This window comes from Mastacembelus armatus, chromosome 19 (genome assembly GCF_900324485.2).
Source record: "Mastacembelus armatus chromosome 19, fMasArm1.2, whole genome shotgun sequence".
Lineage (NCBI taxonomy): Eukaryota > Metazoa > Chordata > Actinopteri > Synbranchiformes > Mastacembelidae > Mastacembelus > Mastacembelus armatus.
Window position 1 is genome coordinate 12,528,663 of NC_046651.1, and position 24,059 is coordinate 12,552,721.

Consider the following 24,059-nt stretch of genomic DNA (forward strand, 5'->3'; position numbering starts at 1 on the left):
ATGGGCTTAGCAAAACAAGGCAGCCTCCCTCCTCAACTAATGACTTTAGGTACTTTCAGTGTTTTAGGTGAAACATCTTAGAAAAACAATGATAAAACATGCTCAGCATTAAGAAGCTGCAGATATTCATTATAAGTGTACCATTCCTCATTTACAGTATTATTAATTACATTGAACATATTTGCACTGCATAAAAATAATTTGTCCAGTGCAGAATAAAGCTGTTGTACTATCCAGTCATTTATTGCCTCTTTCAAAAAAGACAAGACAGCACTGTTAGTCTAATATTAATTTATTTAAAAACAACATCTAATATGCCAATTGTGCTTTGCTTTTAGAAAGCAAAAACCAACAGACTTTTTTTTAGTAGCTGGTGATTCTTTTTATAGGATTCACAAACTCTCTGTTCTTGTGTTTTTGAAATGACCATCTACATTGCTCTTTTGGACTCCCAAACAAAATAACATTTGTTAACGTGCACAAAAAACAAAAATAAAACAAAAACAAACAACACTATATTAAAATGTCACCTGCTCCCTCAGATACAGGCATGTTTTTTTAATTCTACAAAGTTACATAGTTGGGATGTTGTTAATGCAGCTTCAAAAGCAATGAGTCTCAACAACCCCCACAAGCAGTTTCTAAAAAGTATCTGTACCATCTATCTGTACCAACTCCAAGTATTCTACATTATTGTATTGATCTTTTGGGGGACAGATGAGATACATTCATGAGGTAACCAATTTCATCTCCTACACAAACATCTATATTGCTGTTGGGCATAATTCACACACTACACTGTAAAATACAATTCTCAGGTTAAGCAGAGCTCACATTGAAGCGTCCATAATTCAAGGCGACCAGAGGAAACATGCAGTACAGTACATAGAGTGGTTTTATCTTGGCCGAAAGGGTCCTTCACAGTGGGGACTTAGACAGACTGTGGGCTCAGAAATGCTTTATATGTCATTGCACTCCAGCTCCAATATTTTTGTGCGTTCCAGTAACATAGCCATTTGAATAACATACTTTTCTGTTCTTCAACATGCGAAACACGTCATTCACCAATTCGCAACAAGCAACCATTTCCATTCATGTGGTAATTCATAAATAAGTTTGAACATATGCAGGGTTTTTAAATATTAAATAGAGATGTATGTTAAGAAAAAAAAAAAAGTAAATTAATTGTAACAAGCATTGTTTGACTTTTAGTACAAATAAATGTCATTTCAGTGTAAAGCTTCACATACTTAATACATATTTTATTGCCCAGACAGATGAAGAATGTCAATCATTCACTGTCTTCACATTATGATTGTGAGATTTGGGTTAGCAATTCCTCTAATAACATCAGCAATTCATCAAGCCTTCTGTGGCCCACCCGAACATACGCCTTCCACATTTTCGTTCAGCATCATGTGCATTAATAAGCTGGATATTTACCTTTAGTCCATGACTTGCAACTGAACACATAAGGCAAGTACTGTTGTATGAAATAAAACCAAAAGCTAAAAATTATAAGACAGTGGTGAAAATGTAAGAAATTAACCTGACTTGTGAGGATGACTGCATTATTTTTGTTTTGAACCCTTACTGCTACTGACAGCAGGATGTAACAGTATACAGCTGAAAGGAGAAAAACATTCTCTACTTTCTTCAAGTTTCTTGACAGTACAACAGACACTTTCCTGCTCTTACAAATAGCCAACTTTAAAAAGGCCTGACCTTCAGTTCAAATGAATTTAAAAAATGGACTGTGCAGGTTTTGAATGCCCAAACACCCATGCAAAAACTGCTCCCACAGAAGTGATGCTATAAAGGCTGTTAAACAGTGTGTATATAGTACAAAAATGGTGATAATCCCAAACATCAGCTCTCCCTGAAAGGCATGAGTTTCTCAGCTTGTTGCATTGGATGCAAGTGGATGTGATAGCTGGTATTAAGTGCTGTGCTATGTAACATTCATTGAAAGGTGAAAAAAAAAAGTGTTACACAAAGATCAAACTTAGTCTTCATCAAAACACATACAGAAAAGTCTAACTGAATGCACTTAGAAATATTATTAGTGGTTTGAATGCACTTAACTGTAGACGCTCATGAATTTAGGCTTCAACTGTGCCAGACTTTCAACGGGTTCCTTTTATACTTGCCAAGATATTTCTTAATGGTTTGCAGCTTATTGTTTTAATAGTTTAAGCCAATAATTGTGCAGAACAACTGATCCTAACTGTTTGGATGAAGGACTTGATTTATACAGATATTTCTGTAAAATTTAGATATGCACACATTTTGCATGGGCACTGCATCTCCCTGGCAGCAGTAAATCTTTAAATATAGCAACATATAATGCTGCCATATTATTATTAAATTTGATGACACAAAAGTGCATGTAAATAAATGCACTACAAAGAAGAGACATTGATCTTGTGGCCTGTATGCAATGATTTGTTGTCAAAATTTCACTAAGCTACATTTTGACATATTCTACTGTATGATAGTGAGGTGCACTGTTAGAATGGAGAGAAAGCATTAACATAATATCTGCTGCTGATTATAATTACTGTTATTTTCTATGCATATTTTGCTTGTTCACTTGTAAAGACGAAAGGCAGCTTAGTTTGTTCAGATTTCTGTAAAAGAATTATTTACTGACTAACCTGCTTGAGTATATTTTCTGATAGTCTGCAGTTCTGATCATATTAAAACCTCTTGACTTCACTGGTAAAGATCACAGAAAGGATTATTCCTAGAGGTACCTCTTCAAAGTAGGAATATATGTGTTTTATCAGCTGCACAGTTCTAAGAGAGGAAGTCATAGACCGGGATTAAAAGGGAAGACTGGCTTCAAGTCTCTTCCAGCTAACAGCTAACAGTTAGCGGCTTTTATGAGAAGGCACTTCCTGGTAAAGCTTTCCACAGAGTAGCACCTGGGATTGTTTATAGGTAACCAGTAGAAGCCCTTTTTGGAAGGAGCCTGGGGTCTGTGCTGGGCTGACAGGTGTCTTGGTCACAGTAGGATGAAACCTAAGATGTACTGCAGGAGTTTGTTCCGATTGGCCTGAGGTTGAAAGGTGCTGCTCAGCTCCAGAGTGCTCACCTTGTTCTCTCTTCTCTCCTTTAAGACCTTCAGGAAAATCACAACACAGTCGGAACAACATATCTTCAGGTAGTGAACACTGGATGCTGCCCATGTATCATTATAACCCTTAGCAAAACACCAACTAAGTAGCACATTTAAATAGGACTTAAAGTACACCAAACGATTTATATGTAACAGACTCTTACCCCAAGTTCTTTGAATGTCCTCACTGTGTTCTTTACCAAATAATGAGTTGCACTTTCACCTGAAAAAGATGAGAGTATACTCACATATGCTATTTAAATCCTGCTCATTGACACAGTTATTTTTAAAGATCTCTGTTAGTTAATTCATGAATCATTTAGTCTGCTGTTACCCATTCTCAAAGGATAATACATGAAATAATGGCTGTTGTATTACCATAAGCAGCTACTCCTCGCTCTGTGCGAGTGAGCAAGTATCTGAAGAGCCTCTGGGTGTAGTCAGACTCAGTCATAGGCTGACCCAGACTGTGGATGAAGATCGCTGCTCCACTGTAGGCCTCCAGCACTGGGCTGAGTAGGCGCTGCAGGAACACAATGAACTCCTGGTGCTCTGTGGAAACGCTCAACTGATTGACAAAATGCAGATAGAAGTCAGGACTGGATGCTGTCTGATCAAACAGAACTTGAAAACAGTTGCTGATATTTGCTTGTTCTTTTGGCTTTAATAAGCAGTTTCATTTTGCCTTTGAGATCACTATTGATAAACCAGACCTTTAGGTAGCGATCTCTCTGCTCCTCTCCAAAATCACTGTCCTCATCCTCTTCATCACTTCTCCAAGACAGGGGCTCGGGGAATTTCTTAGGCCATGGCTCCTCCGTGGGGCTGGGACTCAGTTCCTCCTGGTCCTCCTTACACACACATGCACATAATTTCAATCATGTGGGCCATGAAAAATCCCACCACATTTTAAACAAGCAATTATAGTTAGTAGTATTTCCCAAGGTATTCATTCAGATTTTTGTCAACTTCCAGCATTAATCACAAGAATAATTTTCATTTTTGTGCGGCAGCAGTGGGTTTGTGTAAACTGACCTCTGCTACATAGAGAACTCCATATTGGACCAGCCGGGTCACAGCATCCTGAAAGACCTGGTAAATAGTTTGACAGGGCTGTGGGATGGGGGAGAAGAGACAAAGGGGACTATGAATCATGGAGGAAAACATATACTGTAGATTTGTTAATATGATTATTGAGTAATGGGTAGAATAATAATCAGAGGCCTGCTACATTTCACTTTGGTAAGGGGCCACAATGGTCTCTGTTTCTTTTATTTTTTCTCTGTACATTATAAAGGGCTCAAAATGTACATGTTACTGTGTCTACAACAGTGGAAGGTGGGACTTACAGGTGCCACAGCCACCTCATTGATAAGAAAGTGGGAGAGCCCAGCGGCCTTGCAGATGAGTCTCTCCTGACTGAGGAGGAGGTTGCTGGGAATGCTAGGTTGGTGATCCGAGCAAGATTCCACTATCAGCTCTCGCTGCAGTGACAGGATGCTACAGGCTGGAGACAAGTAATGAAAGAAAATAAATCTGAGGAACCAAGGCTCCAGAGCAGAAGACTAAATCTAAGCATGAGTTATCTAAATAACCAGCTATACTACATATTACTTTCCAAAATATTATTCCAACTTTCCTTATAGATGCAGGAATAGTGGGAGGACTGTTCGGAGAGTATTGCAAATAAATCAACTAAGATCAGTGATATAGCAGACGAAGAACACAATGAACTAACAACCTGCCAGCTCCACATACCAATGATGGCATCAGAAATGAAGACATGGAAAAGGCCATTGCTGTAGAAGTTGAGCTCGAAAAGCGCCGGTACAGTCTGGCTGGGTGCGATAGTGAACTCCCCGTTGCGATTTGCACTGCTGGTCACAGTGACGCAGTTTCCCAGGAGGTGGAGGGCACGCATGACCACATCCTCTGAGTTCCCTGAAAAGCCCAGGTCAAAGTCCCGGGACAGGATCTCTTCTTTCATGTTGAAAAAATCCTCCACCAGCTTGGACAGCACCACACCCTGGAGCATAGTGGAGGAAATTTTGTTTTTAATTTTGTTATATGCAACACTTGCCAGTTCCTAAGGACAGAATAACAATTTCAGTAATAGTTTTCCACTGTCACCCACTTACATCAGTGTGCCTGCAGAGGGCAGAGGCCCACCACTAATGTACAAAGGTGGTGAGAGAGGATGCAGAAGGAGCGACATCTCTAACAGAGAGCCATTTATTACTACCATGCAGCGGTATATGACATTTGGATCACCTTGGTGTAATGACAGAGCTCAACAGATTGGATGAAAGAGGGGAGAAAAAATGAAACAGAGGAGATGTAGAAATTTTAGAAACTGGAGAAAAAGGGAAAAAAGCAAAGAGCACACACCGTGCCAGGAGCTAAGGAGGCAGAAAGAATATGAAAGACAGGAAGACTTACCTGTCTGTGTCTGTACAGCAGCAGACAGGCTACAATATGGGTAGACATGATTGCTGATGACTTATTAGCCGCTGTGAGGGAAGAGACAAAGAGGACAGATGAGTGACACACAACAGAAAGATAAGAACAAAAGCTTTCTGCAATTGACTAATATAAACTATGTTTGAAAGGAATGGCATGCATAAACTCCAAAAACCAGCTTCTAAAAATGGCAGTATCAAAACCTATTTATGTTTGTCTATTTCCAAGACTATAACACCAATGTTATACTAGACATCAATGTAGATTAGGACTATTTATTATGACAAACTACTGAATATATTCTAACAAATATTTAACATATTGTACATTTTGTAATTTTTTCCCCACCTCCACCTTCCTCAATCATATAATAATATGCAATGTGTCAGGTTAGTTAGTACAGGTACAAGAGACAATGGTTACTACTAGTCATCTTGAGAATACTTAAGCCACAGTGATGTAAAACATTTGTAAGCACTGGTACTGCATTCCTCCCCTCCTCTGCCTCTTTATCCTTCCCTGCATCCTATTGGCTGAAAACAACATGCCATCCAGCTGGAGGCTTTGTGATTGGCCGGGGTTAAAACAAAAATAGGGCTAGCACAGGAGAATGCAGCTGAATGAGCCGGGGAGAACCGGTTTCTGTGGTGCTACTCTGGGGCAAAAAACCCTGAGTGATAAGTGGCCTGATGCTGTGCGGCAGCAGAATGAGGATAGTATTTCATGTGAGCTTCAATAAGTAAGTGCACCTTTAACACCAGATGAACAGGAGACCCTTGTGCTTAGCAAAGAAGTGCTTCATCGAGCAACAACCATGTTTTCTAACAGCTTAAATGAAAAACTGACTGGTAAACAGTAGCGAGTAGAAAGTAGTAATAGACAGAGACAATACATAAAGCTGTCAGCTTCATTTATGGCCTCATCATTCTATATCATACAATAACACTGGTGGCAGTAGAGCGACACATAGGGTTTTGTAAATCACTGACGGTGGGGTTGAGAATTTCTTACTGAAGAGAATGTGCTTGGCCAGATTGTTAATAAGATGTCGTCTGCAGAGGTCATCAGGCAGCTCTCTGTTCATCTGTTCCTCCTCCTCCTGCCCATCAAACAGCTGAGCATCAGGCCTAGAACAATAACAACTCAACATGTTAAATTACAGTTTGACAATTATTTCATTATAAAAGTGGTTATAATGTACAAACAAATACTACACCACCTCACTTGACTATCTAGTTTATTTCTCTTTGGGCTAAGTCTGACCAACATAAAAAAAACGACATAAATGATTAAAAAAAAAAAAACAACAAAAATAAGTGTTATGATATTTAAATGGTAGCTGAAACTCAGAAAAACTTAGAATAACTGTAAACAGAAGGACACCAAATAGGCTTGAGCCTGTCCTGTGTACTACTTTCATGGCTTTATTCACACATACGACATGTTCTGTTCAGATGAGTATTTTATTAAAACAGAAGTAAATGTAATATCCCCCCCAGATGTCATCATTAATTTATATGATATAACATAATGTGTGACATTAATGAAGGCATGATTATGCTATAGGCCTGAACAGAAAAGAGTCCAGCTAGACACTGCTTTCTGAAAAGCAAAAAGAGTCCAGCTGGGGTAGAACAGCTATGGATGTACTGTACTGCATCACTTTTATTATGAAGGAACAGCTGAACTGAAGTGACCCATACTAAAGTTAACTCAAGTGCTGTGCTCAGATGTCAGATAACAGAACATGCTGTGAAATAGCAGGGGATAAATGTCAAGTTTAGACATGAGCCTTTCTAATATTACAGGTGGGACTGTGGGACTCCTGTCAGTGCATGTGCAAAGACATCTGTGGTGTTCAGAGTGTGTATGTGTGTGTGTGTGTGTTTGCCCTTACTGTGCAGAAATAATTGTGGGCATCAAACTGTGTTCCAGGGACACTGGTGGTGGATTATGGCGGTTTCTCTGAGTGTCCAGGTACTCCTGGACATTTAACACACAAAAGGTTCACTATAAATAGAAACCAAATGGAGTGGTAACTATGACTATGACATTGCCTAATTTTTTTTTAAATTAATGACATTTAAAGCTGTTCAACATGTTGTTGTTAACAAAAAATCAAGACCGATACAGAAATCTCATGGACACTTAACATTTATTTATTATATATTTTCATTAACCAGCAAAATATTTGGCCATAAAAGCTGTAGCTTTCTTTCTATAAATGCTGGTACAGATATGTGATAATTCACCTTAAGGGAGAAGGGCTGGTTGAAATCAACTCGGACACAACCATAATTTTTCCTCAGCATCCTGAACACTCCGCATGCAATTCCCCACAAACTCTCTTTCTTCTTGGGTTTGCCCTAGAAGTTTAAGAAGTCCACAGTTACAACTTAAAGAACACTCATGAAAACATACATGACTAAAGCGTTATCTAAAAAGCAAGTGGCTGCTGTGTAATAAAAATGCTCAAGGGTTTCATTACATTTTTTTTAAACCTATTTCATTTTAAACTCAAAAATTTAAAAACCAAGTTATATTGTATTCTATTCTGCTTCTTCTTTTTTTGTTTCCAAAGCAAACAGACATCCAAGCACTTACCAGCTGCTCACTATTGTAGTTGCCCTCAATAATACGGTCGTAAGAGATGCCAACTGGCACCACCAGTACGTCTGTGATGGAACCAGTGCACAGTGCGTCTACCACGATGGACAGCATGCCTGCACGTGCTGGAGATAGTTTACCACTACGAGAGCGTGTACCCTCTAAGTAGACCTCCAAAAACTGCTGCTGACGTAACAACTCCTCTGTGTACTGAAAAGATTAACAGAAATTATAAAGCAGGAAGGGTGGGTTAGAGGCAGATGACAAAACGTGGCACTAAATGTTAGAATTGAAATAAATACGCATACACTATATGCAAAAACTGTAATCATTCTAGTTATTTGTTATATGCTCTTTGGTTCAAATCCTTTGACACTAAAACACAACACTGATGATATTACTAGGCAGAGGTCAAGCTAAGTGTAGACTGTACAGCTGCTGAACTGTCACCATCAGTTTGAACCCCACACATACAATACAGCAGGGAACTGGGCACGTGCCAAGGCAGACATGTTGTGCAATGATATCCTACTGAGGACTGTGTAGTATGTACACAACTGTTGCATGCTATGACAACACTTTTGAGAAGCTTGAAATAGACTCTTCAGTAAGCTGTGAGGAGGACAGACGTCCAGTTTATCACCAGAGTAGCACATGACTTTTTATACTGCTTACTTGCCGTGCAGGAGATGGGCTAATTACATTTCTGTGAGCGACAGACAGCGACAATTTGGAATAATGTGTCCAGCCTTTACTTTAGATTGCAAATTGACTCTTGGGACTTACTGCATGCAAGAGAGCTCTGTACAAAAAATCTTTCTTCCCATCCCCTGTCTCCTCCATTTTTCGCCGTATGAAGAATCCTCCCAGTTTACGGATCAGGGTGCTGAAAACAAAGCATGACGCACATAATTTAATTCTGGTTTTAAATAAAGATGATTCATGTCAATACTTTTGGGACCTATCATACGCACTCATGCACTATTAAGGACCATTATTAGAACCACAAACCACACAGTCAGGCTGCCTGGCTATTTAAATTCCCTCGATGTAAAATCTGTGCTTTCATTGAGCTGTCATTCCTCTCTGATCTATTTCCAGGGAATTCTCTTTGTTCTGATATCCAAGTGATCTTTTCATTTACAGAGAGTAGAATTACCCATAACGTCTCAATCAAACTTGATGATTGGCCTTTTACCTGAGGATAGGGAGGCTTAGGTTGTTTCCAGCAGCGATGTGTGGCGCTTTGATATTGTGACAGAACAGGATTAAGGTGATGAGCAGGTAGTCAATGTGGGATTTGTGAACAGGCAGGAAGACCATGGGCACATTTTGCTGTAAAGAGCAGCGACAGATAATTTTCAGTGAAAACAGAGCACAAGCAGACAATGGATATAAAAGAACATAATGTCATCTCCTAAACTGCTCTAATGTGTATGCAAAAAACAAAAAGTTCTATTCATGTCATATTATGAAATATATTTTTGGTGTTTAAAAATGTTCATGGAAAAAAAAAAAAGTTTTAAATTTTGTGAAGCAGCTCATGTCGTTACAGTTGAATCCAATTTCTCCGTGTGTGTAGTTGTTACTGACCTCGGTTGCAGCTTTCTTCACCATTTCCAGCTGGCCCTTGTGGATCTGGATGCTCCAGAAGAAACCATTAAAGAGCCTTAGGAGGACCCATCCAGTCAGTCTGAATAATAAAAATAAATATATATATGAAGATGCACATATTTGGTGTACCATTGTACAGTTTAAAAAAACTGAAAAAGGTCAGCATTAAAACAGAAATGTGTTCTTGGTTTTCTGACCTTATGAAGGCTGGAGAAACGTTGGCCACCATTTCCTGGAGGAAGGCCCTGGCTTTCTGCTTGACTTTACTGACAGCTTTGTGCTCCTGGCCAGGCTGGCTGGCTGAGGTGCCCAAATCTGTGGCTACTGTCACAATAGTGGCTTCCACACTGCAGTCAACAGAGCAGAGCATCAGGCTGCATCTTCAAAACCCAACCCTGAAAACATCTCAGTGCTATATTTCTTTTATCAGAACTGACTTATTCTCATTGTTTTTCTAGACTTTATCTGCAACTATAATTTGTTGTTTTCACTTCCTATATATTTGAACTACACTAACATTCCCAAACAGACTGACTCCTACCTGCTGTTGTTAAGCACATTGTCGACGACGTTCCTGGCGAACATGTCCTTGTGAACATCTCTCTCCATGACAAACAGTACATAACTGAGCCTGCGTGCCAACCAGCCCCGCTGTCTGCATAAGTGCACCCACACAGACACACACACACACACACAAAATGTCTAATTTATGTACACATTTAAAGGCTGTTAAAACTTGTGTTTGGTTGCACAGACTTCCTGATAATTTAACACATTTCCAGAAACCAAAGAGACTTCAACCCATTTCTGTTGAGAGACATCTCTGTGTACATACGTACTAATACAGCGCAGAATAACTAAACCTATTTTAGTTTTTCACTTTGCATAGGGGCAATAAAATGTCTTCATTATCTTAACTCCATTAGAAGGACTGTCTTGCAAACTGTATATATGTCCCCTGGAACCCTTTACAGGGTAAGCGGGTATAGAGATGGATGGATTAACTTTTGCCTGCTAAGATCAGTCACTGGATGTACGTATCTGGTGTCCACTGAAAGAAACTTTAAATTATTCATCTTTCTGACTTTACACTGTTCCACAGATGGGTCCCTCTTGACTTAAAACCAATTACTATATGCAGGTTGCTAGAGAGGACAGCATCTGTCTGTAACGCTATGACCATAGAGAAAGAGTTTTACTTCATAATCTTGTTTTAAGGTTCAAGGGGCAATTTAAGGCTCATATGACAGCTCAAAGTCAAAATATAGTTTCAAAAGCTGAATATGTACCCCTTCAATGCCAATGGACTGCTAAGAACAAAATATCATACAAGGGAAGTGACACAATAAGGGAGCAGTTACCTAGTGTGGGTCTCATTGATGTAGATGACATTTCGCAGTCCCAGAGAGGGAATACTGGGGTTGAACAGCTTTTCCTGCAACAGAAAACAAAAAGGGTCACCAGCAAGAAGACAGAGAGCTGAATTATCGACATATCTTGAACTAAGAGCCTTAGAGACACTCATGGGTTTACTAATTTAAGATATGATTATATCCCAGTATTTTAAATGCAAGAATTTGTCTCATTACAAAACTGTGACCTCTCAGGAAGTTACACAAAGGTAGTCTGGTCTGATTCTGCTTTGTTTTACTGATTGTTATAAAGTAATTCTTGTGCTAACACCAGAAGACATATTGTTCACTTTGCAACTGCAGAACAGCACTGCAGCAGGAAAACTCCTTACACTGTAACTTTAACTAGTGCTTCCCACATTTCATAATGCTCAATGAATGAACATGGAATAAATATACAGATGTGTTAATATATTACATATTCCTTCAGTAATGAGTAAAAAATAACTTTTCAACTGAAGGCTAACATGGCTGTTAAAGGCTCTAGCTTGGAGTAGAAGAAAACTATATATGTGCTTTAGAGTTAAATCTGGATAAAGAGAAATGTGGAGGTTGTTTTATTAAAAGAAAAATCAAAGTCCAGTGAACATTCACACTAGATCAAATAAACATGACCTTACTGCAGTGTAACAAATTAACTTATGTTAGAATTAATTAACTGTAGTGTAAAATTACCCAGCTCTGCGGTGTACAAGAGTGACAGCAGCGACCCACAAAAGGCCTCTTTCTGTTCAGCAGGCCCTCCTTCCACGTGCTGGCAACACAGCGCAGGACTGAGGGGCTGGTGCTGCGGTCCTTGATACACATCCACACACAAAAATCAATTAAAAATTGCACAACCACTGCAGAACCAAAGTGTGCTAAAACAATAACATATGATTAACCAAGACTGATAACACTGACTCTGCAAGGATCCGTTGTTGTGGGTCAGAGGTATGTCTGTGACTTACTGAGTCATCATTGGGATGTTTCCAGCGGTTACACCACTGATCTCCATTGTTGACCTGCAGCAACAAGCCATCTGACAGCTCCATATTCTCTGCTGTCCTTTGCTTTCCCTGCAGATCACACTAGCTGTCAAGCTGTAAGCACAGGCATATCATAAGGTTACATTTAAAATTATTTTAATACCACTATCACTGCAGGCAATCTGCGGGTCTTCATATTTTAAGCATAAGTAATGCCTGTTAATTCACCTAACATTAGAAAAAATAAATAAATCAGCTTTTCAGTCAGGCCACACTTCAAATAGACCACCCTTAATGAGAAATTACTGACGAGGCACATTATTAATATAAACATTAATTTTAGGTCAACTGATTTTTTTTTTTTATTGCAAATGAATCACTCAGCAGGTATGAGGTTGGCTCAACGTGCACCTGTTTGCACTAGTTAAGCAACATTTTCGATGTACTAAGGTTACATTGTGTCACTCGTCCCAAGACCGTTTAGAAGCTGTCAAACTGACAATAATGCACAACAGAATGAGCTATATATGACACACCCAACCATCTGAGACTAAACAACCTTTTTAAAGTACTAGGTAACAGTTGTACTTAAAGGTCTGTAGATTTCAAGATTTTCCTTTATGACTTCAAGTTAAATTTTGAAATGATAAATCAATAGAGAGCCCAATAATGTGGACACACAAGGACAAAGTGCCAACAGAGTACAAATGTAATTAACAGCAAAGACTGCAGACAGGGACCCAGGATTTTGGAAATGGGTTAGCGAGGCATTTTATGAATGAACGTTCCCACAGGAAACATTATCCAATATGAAGGTCTGTTAAGAGATAGCTTTACTCCTTATTTACTCCCTTCCCTTATGAATAATGAGTCAGAGGGAGATGGCAGTCCTCTTTGCAAAAATGTTCCTGTCCAACATGCCTGCCAGTACAGCCTTGGATGAATGCACTTCTAGCTATTGTCCTGTTGTGGTGGTAGGAAGTGATATGCACACTGATGTAGGAACCTAGGGATTTAAAAGGGTCAATGACCGAGAGTACTCCAACTGATGGGGCAACTCTGTTGGAAGCAAAACAAAGAGGCTGAAGAATAAAGAGCTGTAAACATTAGGTAACAACTGCAGGTAGCCATCATGGAAAATTAACATTTGAGACTAAACATATTTTCTAAATCCATTGCGATATCGCCACTTTCACGGTCTTCATTAATATTATTTTATCCATTTTATTATTCATATCAAACCGATGTGAACCAGTAAAAGCTTGGATCTTTTTTTTTTTTTTTTTACAGACATGAATATTTTATAGAAACAGTGGCTTTGAATGAGCTTTTGATCATTTTATTTTCTTACTGACATTATAATTACATTAAATTATACAGAACGTACACCAATAGCATTTTAAAGCTGCTATCAGGGAATGTAGTCCATCTCCCTCCCCATCGCATTTTAGTTCAGTTTAAAGTGACGGCGTGGTGTGGTCATAAAGAGGTTACAGGGCTGGGTTTACGTTAATCCGCCTCACACGCCCCAAACCAGTAAGCAGGTCAAACTGGAGAAGTGTCTCTGTGACAGATGGGCTGCGCTGACAAATAGCAGTGCAGACAACAATGGTAGTCTGCGTTTACCATCTCCCCATAATGCCCGGGTAAATAGCTCCAGCTGGCCCACTTCGAGGTTAGCATCGTGCTATCAAACCACGTCTCTGTTACGCACATGCCGCCCATCCACATGAGGCAAACCTGACGTTAGGGTTTAAGGGATTCACGATGGACACGACTGAGTCCATATAAACTGGTGCAAGTCAGGCCAATGAACAAGCGGTCACCTCTATATTAATGTAAGGTTGTGCCAATGGAGCAAACATGGCAAACCAATATAATATGAACACCCAGTGCGTGAATGGTCTTCTTGAACTCGGTGTCGCTATAAAGTTAACCGGCTAACGTGTATTTATAGTTACCACTAAAACCGACCCCGGCGTGGTTTACCTTTTCCCAAGCACAATGTGTCACTGACATCGTGCTGCTATTGATACTGTGCAGAAAACGTTATTTTGGAAACAGACGCTAGCTTAGCATTACTAGTTAGCCCACTAGCCTGGCTCGCCATCTCTTACCTTGAAAAATAGGTTACGCTGATTCATAACTCAATAACAAAGTCGTGGACAAAAATGCAAGCCAGTCGTTGGGTACTTCGGTGCTGTTCACACAGCAGCTCCACTCGGACAGAGAGAGATGTGTGACTGGAGTGATGTTTTGATACAGCGGAGAACCAGCAGCGGTGTTGTTCAGCCGACGGCCAGGAGAGGGCAGCACTGTGCCCATCTCTTTCCCCACTGCGACACTTTAATTATGTTTTCGTCTGAAACTGTTAATGTTTTTATGTTTTTATATCATCCAGAAGTATACCAACGTGTATTTGAATCTATTTGTAGTGCTTTAAACATTTTAAAGAAAAAAAAAACATGATTTAAAAAAAATCTAGTCTTACACTGCACATTGAATTTGCACAAAGAACAAACGTTGTAAAGACACGGTCATTTAAATACAGATGTTAAAGCGCCCTCCAGTGGTCAGAGAGTAACAACACAACTTATTGGAGCATACCACTGTGCTATCATGCGGGGGGAATCTAAGAGTAGGATTACTAGGATTATTTTTAAACAAATGAAACAACAGGTACAGCATACAATATTTTTCATTTATATTACATTTATTATTTACTGTCACTACTTAGTCTATGGCTTATTTTTACGATGTTTTGATACTACATATTTGAGTCACCCATTATGATGGCTATAATGGTAGCGTTACAGTCTTTCTGTTTCCTTACGTTACTATTAAGCTAGCGGCAGCCATGAGGTAAGCCATAGGTTTGACATTTAAACAAGTATTTTTATTCTTATAATAACTGTCTATAGTGGCTATTGTTTTGTTATTTAAGACGAGAGGGAAGATTTAAGTTCTGTTCGACTGAAAGTGGCCTGTTTCTACCAGAGTACATATGGGCCGATGTTGGTTGGCTAACCTAGCTAAAAAAGACATGTCACAACATAGTCCTGAACCACCACAGGTCTATAGCGGCAAATCAGCACTCGGTCCTGTGGTTTTAGTCAGCTGGATTAAATAGGCGACTTATAACAACAAAAACTGAAAGATAACTTCAGTTAGCTCCATTTGAACTAAGTTATCTCGATAAATACCCACGATAAATTAGTGGCTTAAATACTGCAAATGTGAATCCCAACCATGAGTCTGTCACCTCATGTCAAACCAGATGAAGCACTAAGTATAACAGTTTCAATGGTCAGCTGACTAATGGTGGCACACAACAGCAGACACACATTAAACAAGTGCACCTGATAGTTTGTTTTGACATGAATGCAAGCTTTAGATATTTGGTAATGAATTAAATGCAGTTACCAGTACATTGATAGTCAATCAGATATTTTGCTATTAAACAAACAAACCTTAAATATGTATTTATTGTTGGGGAGTGTGGATTGATATCTGTCAATAGGAGACCACATCATCACTGCTGAGGTCTGTGATTAATAATGACCACTGGATGACCCACTACTACTTGTTGTATTACACATCCTGCAAAACTAATGTGTTCTCTTCATTTGTCCAGCATGCTCAGGCTCCAGAAGCGCTTGGCGTCCAGCGTCTTGCGCTGTGGCAAGAAGAAGGTGTGGCTGGACCCCAATGAGACCAACGAGATTGCCAATGCAAACTCACGTGAGTTGAGAACTTTGGATTTAAAAGTGCTTTCCCTCTAGATTTATGTGGTCTCTGTCCCTTAATCAACTTGTCCTTTGTGTATATTGCACTGTGCTTGTACAACAGGCCAGCAGATTCGAAAACTGGTGAAGGATGGATTGATCATCAGAAAACCTGTGACTGTTCATTCCCGTGCTCGCTGCCGCAAGAACACACTGGCACGCCGCAAGGGACGTCACATGGGTTATGGTGGGTAAATAACTCCGAAGTAATACCTTTCTTTATTTACTTTTCTTTAAGAGACATCACCTCAATTTATTGTGACAGATTCAACACTGATCCTTTGCTTAGCCATCATATAAAAAAAAAGATCATGAACGTTATATTTTTAAAATTAATTTAATTTACTGTTTCTCCTGCATAGGTAAGAGAAAGGGTACAGCTAATGCTCGTATGCCGGAAAAGCTGTCGTGGATGCGGCGCATGAGAATCCTGCGTCGTCTTCTCCGTCGCTACAGGGAGTCAAAGAAAATTGACAGGCACATGTAAGTGTGAGTCTCAGCCCTTGTTGCTGAGATTTACATAACCCAGTGTAATTTGGATTTAAATTAGAGATTCATGCTTTTAAATGGTCTGAGGTAGTTTCTGCTTCCTCCAGGTATCACAGTCTCTACCTAAAAGCCAAGGGTAATGTCTTCAAAAACAAGCGCATCCTGATGGAACACATCCACAAACTGAAGGCAGATAAGGCTCGCAAGAAGCTTCTAGCGTAAGTTGCTCTTTCTGATTGTGATGCCTTTTTAAAGTTTTAATAATTTTATTCAATAAATTATAACTCATAAGCGTCTTTTTTTTTTTTTTTCTGGAAAAGTGAGTCTATAGTGACATTTTTGTTAGTTCAATGTGACACTGCAAAATTAATTTTTTATTTTTGTCTCCAGTGACCAGGCCGAAGCACGTCGTTCAAAGACGAAGGAAGCCCGCAAACGCAGAGAGGAGCGTCTCCTGGCCAAGAAAGAAGAGATCATCAAGAACTTGTCAAAGGAGGAGGAAACTTCAAAGAAGTAAATCTAAACTGAAATTTTCTTTGATTCCTCTTTTTATTGTCAATAAAATTGGATATAAGCCTTTGATTGTTTCATTGTCTGCCTGATGTCAGTTGTACAAGTAGCTTGATTTAACAGGGTGCAAGATACAGTAGAGGATTTCAGTCCTGTAGTTTAATGTGGTCCACTGATCTCATCTCAGGCCAGTAACCTTGACAAACAGATTGTTAGAAAACTTTCCATGCTTTACCTATGGGGTAGTTTTTGCAATTGTCCAACAGGTGGCAGTAGATCACTAGAATGTTCAGTGTCCATAAAAATATTGGTTACTGGAGTTCTTAAATATTAGAACAGTTTATATGTACTCATTGTATTTTGGACATGGGTGAGCAATAACTAGAGCTGGTGTTGACATTGGTGCAAAACGTTTGTGTGCTTAGTTAACTTTTTTTATACCTCGCTAACATCCAGATGAACCCAAATATTAGACATAAAGGATTTAACTATTAATAAATGATTGTGAACATTATTTTCTCTGAGTCCATTTTCCTGAAGGTAAGTAACAAAGCTCCAGCAGTTTAAATGCCCATATCACGCTCATCATAGTTAAGCTGTGCTGCTGACTCTCCTGTCATCCAGTCATTTTCACTTCTTGCTCAGGATTCCTTCAGTCATGCTCCCTGGAGAAGGTGTGACTGAAGTGTTTGCTGATGCATCCATTGCTAACTGGTGTAGACAGGCTGATGTATGTGGATGTGAGAAAGAATTAGAGGGATCCTTATTAGGTCTCCTCAAAGCTGATTATATTCAATAATTCATATCATATGTGAATGGCACTGATGCTTTAGTGATTTCAATTTAAAGGACAGCTAAAAAAATCTGATGGCACATGGATACGTGTACCAGACATATAGACACAATATAGACATTTAAAAAAAAAATGTAACTAAAAACTCAAACTTAATTAGATGTCCTCATTTAATTTTGATGCACAGTAGATTCACACTTTGTACTTTTCCTTAATGTGCAGTTTATACTGTATATATTTATATGTGATATCTATCATGCGAAAAAAAAAAAACATCCATATAAATAAATGTGTGATCCACAGAAAGATGTCATAGGGATTACTGAAGGGGAAAACAGGCTTTGTGCAGCGAAGCCATTTTGTAGCTCAGTTAATGTATTTCTTCATTACCAGGAGGCACTCTTATTTCCTGAAGCGTGGGCCTTAATGGGATTAGATAGGGAGAGGAATATGAGCTGGAATGAAGCAGTGCTCTTTATTACAGTTGGCCTTCAACCCAGGAAAAACAAATGGAGTGTGGCTCAAGAGTTCAGGAGATCTTTAATAAGGATTGAGATGAGGAGATGAAAGTAATTAAAGGTAAATTATGTATAAATATAAAAACAATCTAACATCTAAAAGAATTGCCCTGCATGGGCCAGTTTGATGACCCCTGGTCGAAGCTGCTGGTCATAATCATTTCTAAGTATCATGTACAAAATTAATTTTAGTCTGGATATTATGAGTGAGGGATTTTGAAGGATGGACTGATAAATGTGTTAAAGTGAAATGTGCATGGCCTAAAACAGTATTCCTGCTCCGACAACACTGTCAGCTGCTTAAACAGTGACAATATTATAGTCATGCCCCTCTGTCAGTCCAAATTATCTACCAACAATCAATTATTTTAATCCTTTTTTTCTTCACATCACTTCTTCTTACCTCTATTAACTAATTAGTTTGGTTTATAGATGAAAAGATGGGAGGTTCAGGTTTAACTCTCCTATTCATGTTGGTCTGTTTTGGGGGATAATAAGAAGAGGGATTAACAGCTAGGGCCCAGTGTTACAGAGCACAGATCAATCACACAGAGAGTGCTGTCACATGTCCAGATAAGACACCTTAGCCCTTTCTTCCTAAAATCAGGTCTTGTGCTTTTACACTTTCACACAGACACTGACTCAGTGACCTAATAAAACACATCTAAAATCAAGAAAATCACAAAAGATCTTGAGGTATGATTATATTAAATTAGTAATAAATGGGCTATGCTGATTCATCAATAGCTGATTAAAATGCTAAATAAATCTGTTTTCTGCTGCATGATGATTCATTTTCTCACTTTATTCAATAATTGTGTGAAACTGAATTAATGTATTCAGTGTTTTTTGAAAAAAATACAGAAAGAATTAAGTTGTTTCTAGTGATTTCTTCAACATTGAGCATCACTCAGCCCTTCTAAAGTCTAACCATCTATACTCGAACCTAGAGCATCCAGGAGTGACAGTAAAACACATATTTATACACTGTGTACCAAAAATACTATGATACACACAATAAGGATGAAAAGAAAAACTGAACTTTGAAGAAAAGCTCATGAGCCTCAGACAGTAGACAACATACATCATCAACCAGGAATACTTTACATGAGATATCTATTAGAATAAGCAATTATGATCTGTTGGGATGCACAAATTTGAAACACCTAAACTGTCATACTCACAGAGCTACTATATTTGAATTATGTGAAAGACTTTTAAGTTGGAAATCTAGTCACATACTGTTATTTTTTTGCACAATTTATACTTTATGCAGTACAGACAGTTTCCTCCCACAGCAACATCATTACTAAGGGAAAAAGACTATTTTTCCAGTATTTCACATTATCTTCTTTCTGCTCTGTCCTTTTTCCATCTTTCTTCCTGTCCTCCTATGCACTCTTTCTCAAAAGCTTTCACTTCCCTTTAGAAAAACACACCCTGACTTGCTGATTTTACAGCTTTCTATTCTGCCTCTGTCATCTTTCTGTTTGTCATAAGAGTTGGTGACATAACCAAAGAGAGAAAAAAGTCGCTTCAACTTATGGCAAACAATGCACTTTTAGCAAAACAGAGCGGCCCCAATTGTCTCACAGTCTTCAACATAGAAACACGTCAAATTCAACAGAACCTCTTCATGCAAGGACAGGACTATATGAAACTTCCTTAATGGGATCAGGACTAAAGTGAGGAAACAAAAGACTGCTGGAATGTGATGTGTGTCTGCATATATGTATGTATATATACAGGAAGAGAAAAGAGTTGAGGCTGAGGCAGAGTAGCTGAAAAATTAATATCTTCAGATCCACAAATGCACCGTAATATGAGCCATGGAGAGAGAGAGTGCAAAGGAACCCTGTCTCATGGAATTCAAATCCTATTCTTAGTGACTTAATGGATTTTGAAGCAAGCCTTCAAGATTTTAGATCACATTGGGTTTGGAAACCATCTAAGGGCAGGGAAGGATGAGAATGGGGAGCTGAGGCATAAAAATGACTTGTGGCAAAACACTTTCCAATCATGCATGCCTGAAAAGAAACAACACTTTCCTTGCAAAACAAACAACCCCCACAGGTCATTTGTGCAAGCTTATGTTTCATTATTGTACATCAAGGTAGCTTTAGTTCTGTCTCCTGCCACCAGCACCTATGTGGTCATTCGGCTGGAGGAAACAAAGCTGCCTGGACCGGACAAGGCAGCTGCAAATGATCTGAGAACAAATAACTTCTGTTTAGTCTTTAGCTGAGCTCTTATTTTTACTAGACATGCACATGAAAAGTCTTCACTGACATGGCTGTTGGCTGTAGGTGTCATTCTAACATCTTTAGTAGTGACAAAAGCCGTTGTTTACCCAGTGATTTGGGAGATGGAAGATCTATTTCGACTGTGTAACTAAAAAATGTCAGGCTCATGTGGAGAGGAATCACCTGAGGACCTGCAGTCATTAATAAGCATGAACACTAGAGCAAACTATCCCTATTAGAACCTCCTTGATCAAAGTCACATTAAAAGCAACTAAGGAGCATTACATACATTAAAAGCAGTCCTGTCCAGCTAAGAGCCTTGACCCCAGTGGCCTTTTCCTTTACTAGCCTGCTTTACCTGCCTTGGTTTTCCCTTTGCAGGCACAAGTCAAGAGTCAAAAAACATCATCAAAGCTAGAAAAAGGGTGAAAGATAAATGGAAAGAAATCAAAAAGTAATCACTGATGAAAAGGTGCACTGGGGGGAGTGCCGTGGAGTTTAATCTTATTTTTGTGTGGAGTGGTGGAGTGATGGTGTGGGGTGAACGCAGCAAGAGCAGGTGTGGAGGTGTGGTGGAGCTGCAAGACTGGAACTTTGCGTTGTGTCTTCGTGAAATGTCATGGGCTTTATTCAAAGAAACATCTGCGATAATCACTGAAACAGCCATCTGGCATAGAGACCAGCTTCCTGTGTGGAGACTGTTACATTACAATAGTCTAGTGGCGTATTTTGGCTCCAAAATATGCATTTGACAAGAATAATTTCCATCTAACAAACAAACATTACTGCTGCTGTGATTGCACAGGAAAACTCAATCCAAGATACTATTAATCCAAAGACAGCAAAGACAGAAAACAACTTCAGTGGTTGCAGTGGAGGAGGACAAAGCACATGAGTTAAAGGTTCATTAAGTAAATTAGTGCATTATCCCTTGCAACAAAATGTGGTTTTTGCGACTGAATCCAAACTATAAAAGCTACAATGTCCTAAATATTCATCTAAATTCTTTACAGTAATTACAGTAATGCTTACTATACAGCAGGAGGAAGCCAATTCCGTTGACTTAAGGGCAAATTTGGCAGCAACACACACAAACACACCACGTTAAAACTTAAAGGTCAAAATAAATTAACACTACTTGACAGGATTACTTTGTCCCAATGTGTAAAACACTTATAATTACTCTAAAACTTTTTATTTATTAGTTTTTATAATAAAAAGATGATTTTGGAAACTGTTCAGAATACAGCAGGTTGGACTTAATGTATCCTGATAAGTAAATCTTGATCTCTTTTTATTGTCCTTAAGAATAAACAGGACATCACCCAGGGGCTGCTCTAAAATACTTCTATGGAAGCACAGAAACATGCGGTTTTTCAAATCTACCATCCCCAGTGCAGCGTGTGTCAAAGACAGCTTTCACGCGTCAACCCCAGGGCCCGCTTTCTCTGTCCTGTTCAACCTCCAAGATCAACTTAAAGGATGCAGGCTCACTTTTCACTATACAGACTTAAAGCTCATGAACTTAGTGTACCATCTTTTACTTCTGGACTGTGCAGAAGTACAGAAGTGCAGCACTCATTCCTGTCACTGAGAGTGTGTTTGTGCAAGCAGCATTCTAAAAAAAAGTGGAGGTAGCCTCTGAAGCAGGAGATGAGACCATGCATTAAACATGCTCTCTCCATGTACCTTCTACATTTTTAATGCTTCAGTTGGCCAAGGGTCTGGAAGAATGTAAACATGACTGGAACCTGAGGATGGTCACAACATAAGATGGGGAGGAGAAAATGAAAAGCAACACTTCTTTTTTTTTTCATTCAGAAATTTGGTGTGGGTAGGAGACATTAGGTGTTGATAGTCCAAATGAAGTCATATTATATAAATATATACATTTTAAATTTCAGTACATAAAAATATGTTTAGTCTTTTTAATGTTTTTTTAGGATTCATGTTTCATAGACCTTGACGTACTGCAAATGGAGCAGTAACATTCTAGCTATTTGTCTCATTTAACGTACTCTGCTAATTGTGACACATATCCAGTGCACCCACTGCAAAATGATTATTTTCAGATATAGTATGTGAGCTGCCCACTCACTTGTGGTGATATACTGCAGCTGCACTAATAATATGCAAACACTCCACAAGTGCTCATACAGCATTTCAAAAAGCCGATCTCCAACCCCAGAACCTATAGAGCTTTATCATCATCACTCCACTATCTCTGTATTGCAAAGGTCAAAACTTAGACACCAGACGTCAGTTCTGTGAATACCCATATTTCCATACTAAACCTGTGCCATGTGAGCTGACTGAACTGCATCCACAAGACGTGATGTTTCCTTTCAAGTGCACTGGATAAAACATGCAGCAAGAAGAAATTGGGGGAAGATTATTTCTATTTGCATGTTTAATGGAGACAACTCAAAGTTGATTTTTTCCCCCTTTTGCTTTGCCAAACACCAGGAAGCTGACACTGCTTTCCTCTCAGCCTGCCTGTATAATCAAGTGCTATTTTGAGCAGGGATTTTCTTCCAGAATTTGCATTGTTGCTATATCCCCGCTGTGTGGTAATGCCCTATTGTGATCTTCACCCCTACTGTGAGTCTGTCCAGCAGATGCTGTTGAGTTTCAAAAGATGGAAAGGAGTGAGTAAATATTATGTGACAGCAAATTATTGTGTGACGAATCACCTTTTTAATGGGCCATTTTATGTAATTTCCTGGTATAGGCATGATATGCTTAAAACCAGCATATTTAATGCTCCAGGTTAGAATTTGTTACTCCAAACACTTCAGCGTCTTGTCATGATGTTTATGGATGTAGCATGAATGAAGAGTGAAAATGATTTGGTAAGGAAGAGGCAGTTACTCAGCCTTACATTCTCTGCTTATCATCGCCGACAGAGCCACAGAAAGAGAATTTGAGAGAAGGATTTCAGTGTCCATTGCTCATTGTCATGAAAGAGTGGTAGTGAGAGCTCAGTGCCATCTTGAGTACCAAAGTCAGCAATTTTATAAAATGTGCAAGTAGCTTGATGTACTGCCAGTTGCACACATTTTCTTTTTCTACAGAGATGAAAATCACATTTGATCCAATTTGATAACAGAATTGGGTCATGATTTGAGAAATGTTCCTCGCACCACAGCAGGGACACACACACACACACACAAGACACACACAGAAAGACACACAACACTTTCTCTGCCAGCTTAGTCTCTGGCCTGCCAGCAGCTCCTCCATTGCCAATTAATTTTTATTGGGAGTTAATCATATTATTTATGGTCATTAAGATCAAGCAGCCTTCTCAGACCCTGCACTGTCAACTGAAACGAAAGCTCTCACTATACTTGAACAGTGTTGCTACGAAGTGAGACATTTCTGCTTGGATTCAACAGTCTAGGTGTGAAATTAAACACTAAATAAGGTTAAGGTGCAGAATTCCAGCTTTAAACTTGTGGTTTCTAGTAGATAGCAAGGCAAAATTTGGCAGATGAAAAAAGGACAATTTTGGATGGCAATGTCATCCTGGATAAGAT

At 39.0% G+C, this 24,059-nt stretch overlaps 2 protein-coding genes across 2 annotated transcripts; one reads left to right on the forward strand and one right to left on the reverse strand.

Annotated features, from left to right (window-relative positions):
• Positions 1-274: 274 nt before the first annotated feature.
• On the reverse strand, positions 275-14,470 carry gpam (glycerol-3-phosphate acyltransferase, mitochondrial). Its single transcript, XM_026315035.1, has 21 exons — positions 14,300-14,470; positions 12,165-12,296; positions 11,890-12,009; positions 11,164-11,237; positions 10,344-10,457; positions 10,000-10,149; positions 9,782-9,881; positions 9,387-9,523; positions 8,975-9,074; positions 8,186-8,398; positions 7,834-7,947; positions 7,479-7,564; positions 6,593-6,708; positions 5,561-5,631; positions 4,880-5,147; positions 4,471-4,628; positions 4,157-4,234; positions 3,835-3,972; positions 3,500-3,689; positions 3,286-3,344; positions 275-3,124 (listed from the first exon to the last, which is right to left on the reverse strand). Exons 2-21 carry the CDS (start codon positions 12,246-12,248, stop codon positions 3,008-3,010), a joined length of 2,487 nt encoding a protein of 828 aa, XP_026170820.1. The 5' UTR covers positions 12,249-12,296; positions 14,300-14,470; the 3' UTR covers positions 275-3,007.
• Positions 14,471-14,989: 519 nt separating this feature from the next.
• LOC113135411 (60S ribosomal protein L19-like) lies at positions 14,990-17,036 on the forward strand. The gene is made up of 6 exons (XM_026315426.1): positions 14,990-15,044; positions 15,817-15,923; positions 16,032-16,154; positions 16,330-16,450; positions 16,564-16,674; positions 16,847-17,036. The coding sequence occupies exons 1-6, from the start codon at positions 15,040-15,042 to the stop codon at positions 16,971-16,973; spliced, it is 594 nt and encodes a 197-aa protein (XP_026171211.1). The 5' UTR covers positions 14,990-15,039; the 3' UTR covers positions 16,974-17,036.
• Positions 17,037-24,059: the final 7,023 nt, after the last annotated feature.